The 4,538-nt window shown below is 37.7% G+C and overlaps 1 protein-coding gene across 1 annotated transcript; it reads right to left on the minus strand.

The window, feature by feature from the left end:
* Nucleotides 1–3,007: 3,007 nt before the first annotated feature.
* Nucleotides 3,008–3,934, minus strand: LOC123842303 (olfactory receptor 4N4C). The gene has a single exon (XM_045871667.2). It carries the CDS (start codon nt 3,932–3,934, stop codon nt 3,008–3,010), a length of 927 nt encoding a protein of 308 aa, XP_045727623.2.
* Nucleotides 3,935–4,538: the final 604 nt, after the last annotated feature.

Below are 4,538 nucleotides of genomic sequence, written 5' to 3' on the forward strand. Positions count from 1 at the left end.
ATTCTGTACTTCAGCTTGGGTTATTTCTAATAACCTGTCCTCACCATCATTAGTCATTCTGTCTGCATTGTCTACGGTGCTGTTCATTCATCTCATCTAAAGCATTTCTTTTTATTTCAAACATTGTTGTTTTCAAATCTAGCATATCCATTTATACTCAGAGTTCATACTTCTCTCTTGAAATCCTCATCTACTTATCCATTTATCACTTATTTGATATATTTATAGAAGTTTTCTGAAGTCTTTGATAATTACATCATATGGTTCATCTAGTAGTTGAACCATATTGGTAGTTTTTGTCTACCAATATTTTTCTATTAATTATGAGATTCTCTTCCTTGTCTTATTTTCTTGGCATAGTTCCTAATTTTTTATTATATTCTTAATACTTCCAATAAGAATTCAATGGAAGATGAAGAATAGTATTTAATTTTATTTTGCTTAGTTCTTCAGAAAGTTCAATCCTTTTCCTCTGTCCAGAAGTTAGAATGAGGGGGACACCCAGGTGGCTCAGTCGGTTAAGGGTCTGCCTTTGGCTGTCAGGATTCCGGGGTCCTGGGATCAAGTCCCACATCGGGCTCCTTGTTCAGCAGGGAGCCTACTTCTCCCTCTCCCTCTGCTGGCAGCTCCCCCTGCTTGTGCTCTCTCTCTGACAAATAAATAAAATCTTTTTAAAAATAAAAAAGAAGTTAGAATGAGGATCTGATCTTCAGATTCCTTCATAGGTCTAGTTGAACTGGGACTTGGAATCATCTTTAATTAAACTGAACTTAGCTCAGATTAGTTTTACCTCCAACATCTGCCAACTGCCAGCAAGATCTTTTATCTTGCTGATACTTGGAGCCAGGAGGAGTTTGAACCACACTTCAGATATTTTTGTTTCCCTTATGATTCAACTCTATAGACATCAATACCCAAGCACTACAATAATGGCTGAGAATGTACAAATCCCCTCTGATTTTCATTTCTTCCTCCACTGTCCCTTTCTGAGCAAATTACTGGTATAGGTGTCAGTGGTTGTTGGGGGAGAAATTTATAAAAGTGAGCTATTTATTTTTGTGTTGGGGCTTTTTCAGATTCCAGTCTATCCACAGCTTAGAGCTTTTTCCTCATCTCTACCAAATATCTCAATCTATGGTAGGATCACTCCTCCATGCGCCCATACCCAGACTAGATAACTTGCCTACAGATATAAAAACTGCCATAACTCTCTGCTCATCTAGATGGGCTTTGTCCCTCTCTGGAGCTCGGTAATAAGGCTTCCTTGCTTCACCCACTCTTTAGAAGCCCCATAGAAATGTATAATTTTTATTTTGCACTTTTCTGTTGTTGATAATACATGAACAACATTCTTCTACAAGCTAACCACAATCAGTGCTCTGTATTCTCATGATATGTTTTTGAGAATAATATTATAAGCTTTTCCATTTTTTTCTTTGTTAATGAACTATTAGTTTCAATTGCCCATTTCCAGTTACCTTCTGGGTATGTAACTGTTTCATACTCATTTATTAAATTCCTTGTGTATTAAATAAATTAATCTTTTATCATTTATAGTAATTTTTAGTTAATAATTTTTATGCACGGATGCTCCCTTGTACCATTCTGGGGTAGGGAGGAATTCAATTCAGTATCCATGCAAGCCTCTATAATTACAGAGAAAATAATCTGCATATCCATATGTGGCAGGCAAATTTTCATTAGTTTTTTACATTTTACCTACACATATATTTTTAGACATGTCAAATATAACTATTTTTCTTTTCACTTACTATTTTTATATCATACTTCCCTGGCCTTTCTCACTTCCAAGGTTGTAAAACTATTATCCTACATTTTACTACTATTTTTGGCATTGTTTTATTTTGTTTTTCAATAAAGCTAAAAACATATAAACAGGTTCTTCTAGGACCTTTGCATCTAGGGCTCCAAACTGTGGCTATCAAATGTACTCATGTAAAACTTGAATTTAGAAAAAATTAATTGGAGACAGAGGCAGTAACATTAAAGGTATTCTATATCATCCTCCTGTTCCCAGACCATGGCTAATTGATATAGTCTTTCAGTCAGTAGCTGGCAAAATGGCTTCTTGTTTCCCTATTCCCCTGATTATTTCAGAGATAGATCACTTGGCACGTTAGTTTTATACTGTTTTTCTGGCAATCATTTTTATGCTTAGCATAAAAAATAGTCTTCTATCACTTAAAAGATTTTACAAGTACTTAATTTCCCACACTAAAACCCATTATATTTAAAATAACTAGAGTAGTTTATGTAATCTCCAATAGAGCTATGGTACCAAATAACTATCATTATCATAATGAGTGAAATCAACTGAGGGCAAGGTTTAACATACAGGAAGGATTTGTAAACATCCATTAGTAGTAATCATGAAGCTCTGAAAAAATCAATGAAATAATCTCATGACATTTTTCTATAAAACCAATTATTTTCCTTTCTATCCATTTACCAAATTGGGGTGGGGGAATATATCTATCAATCAATCAATTGATTTTATATATATACATAGAGAGAGAGAGAGAAACTTTTTTCAAAACAAGTCTGCAGAATAACATTTGGCTCTTAATGGTGTTTTGCAACTTACTGATCTCTGCCCAGAATCTTGATGTTGCTCTAAACCATACAAGAAACAATTACAGATGAGTGACTCTCTTGCTTAAAATATTAACATGTATTCTTACAGCAATTAGAATAAAACTCCTTATCTCAGCCTAAAAGCCCTTAGTGATTTGACCCTTACAGTAACATATTTATCCCCTAAATCTCTCACAATTATTCATCATACTCCAACTGAGAAATACTCAGGTCTTTTTTTCATATTCTTTAAGCATACCAAGTTTATTCCCTAATTATGCATAACTCTCTCTCATTGCCTACAATAGTACCTGACAAATGGGTTATACTCAGTGAAAAACAATATTTGTTAAATGAATGTATGGTTTACAGCAAGAATTTCCTCTTCTTTATTTCCTATTATAAAATCTATTCAGCAGACCACATGCCGACTCAATAACCTCCTCATGGAAGTTTTCACTTCCTGGTTGCGAAGGGTATAAATCACAGGGTTCATTAATGGAAAGATCACAGTATGGAAGAAGGAAACTACCTTGTCAGCTGGCAAGGCCCTGGAGGGGCGAGTGTAGATGAAGATGGCAGGTCCAAACATGAGAAGTATAATAATGACATGAGTGGAGCATGTGGACAGTGCTTTGGTCTTCCCTTCAGAAGCAGACCCACGTACATGGCAGAGGATGATGGCATAGGAAGACAAAAGCCCCAGAAAGCACAGAAGGGTCATCAGACCACTGTTGAAGACCATCAGAAGCTCCACCACAAAAGTGTCTGTGCAGGCCAGCTTGATGACCTGTGGCACATCACAGAAGAAGTTATCCAGTTGGTTTGGGCCACAGAAGGGCAAACGGAGGATGAGGGCCACCTGGATAATGGAGTGGATAAATCCTCCAAGCCACAGAGCCAGCAGCAAGGCATAGCAAACTCTAGGGTTCATGACAGTTGAATAGTGTAAAGGCCGACAGATGGCAATGTAGCGGTCAAAGGCCATCACAACAAGGAGTAATCCTTCCCCTCCTCCAAGGAAGTGCAAGAAAAAGAGCTGAGTGATGCAACCCCTATAGGAGATTATCTTCTTCTCAGAAACAAAGTCCACCAGCATCCTGGGAGCTACAATGAAGGAATAGGATGCATCCAGGAAGGCCAAGTTGCCCAAAAAAAAGTAGAGTGGGGCTGTGAGGCCAGGGTCTGATCTGATGGTAAGGATGATGAGGAAATTTCCAGGGAGGATGATGAGATAGAAAGTTAAAATCAGCACAAAGACCAGGAGCTGAATACCTCGAGACTGGGTCAGACCAAGAAGGATGAATTCTTTCACCACTGTTCTGTTGTCATTTTCCATCTCTTCTGCCTACAGAACATCAGGAAGCAGAGAGTTTATTTCCATCTCTTGCATCTATATCATAGTCCTATTCAAAGTAAAAGCAGTATGTGCCACATTTGTTACACCATCACTTCTCCACAACCTAAGAAATCTTTTCTACCCATTATTCTTCTACATTTCTTTTTTTTTTTTTTTAAGATTTTATTTATTTATTTGAGACAGAGAGAATGAGAGACAGAGAGCATGAGAGGGAGGAGGGTCAGAGGGAGAAGCAGACTCCCTGCCGAGCAGGGAGCCCAATGCGGGACTCGATCCAGGGACTCCAGGATCATGACCTGAGCCAAAGGCAGTCGCTTAACCAACTGAGCCACCCAGGCGCCCTTCTTCTACATTTCTATCTGCCAACACCTTGGTTTGAAGCCACACTCTTCTGCTTCTTCAGTTCTTTGCTTCTATTTAACTATCAATCTCAGTTATCAAGTTCTTCAGGTTTTTATCTGAATAGGAGTTGAGGTGGGGATTGATTGCAAAGAGGAATGGCAGAGTTTTTAAAGTGACAGAAATGTTCCATATCTTGACTATAATGGTTACAAGTGTCTGTTCTTTCACCAAAATTTACTAA

Source organism: Mirounga angustirostris, unplaced genomic scaffold (assembly GCF_029215605.1).
Source record: "Mirounga angustirostris isolate CCGP_5_RB_7025 unplaced genomic scaffold, mMirAng1.0.hap1 SCAF_9, whole genome shotgun sequence".
Lineage (NCBI taxonomy): Eukaryota > Metazoa > Chordata > Mammalia > Carnivora > Phocidae > Mirounga > Mirounga angustirostris.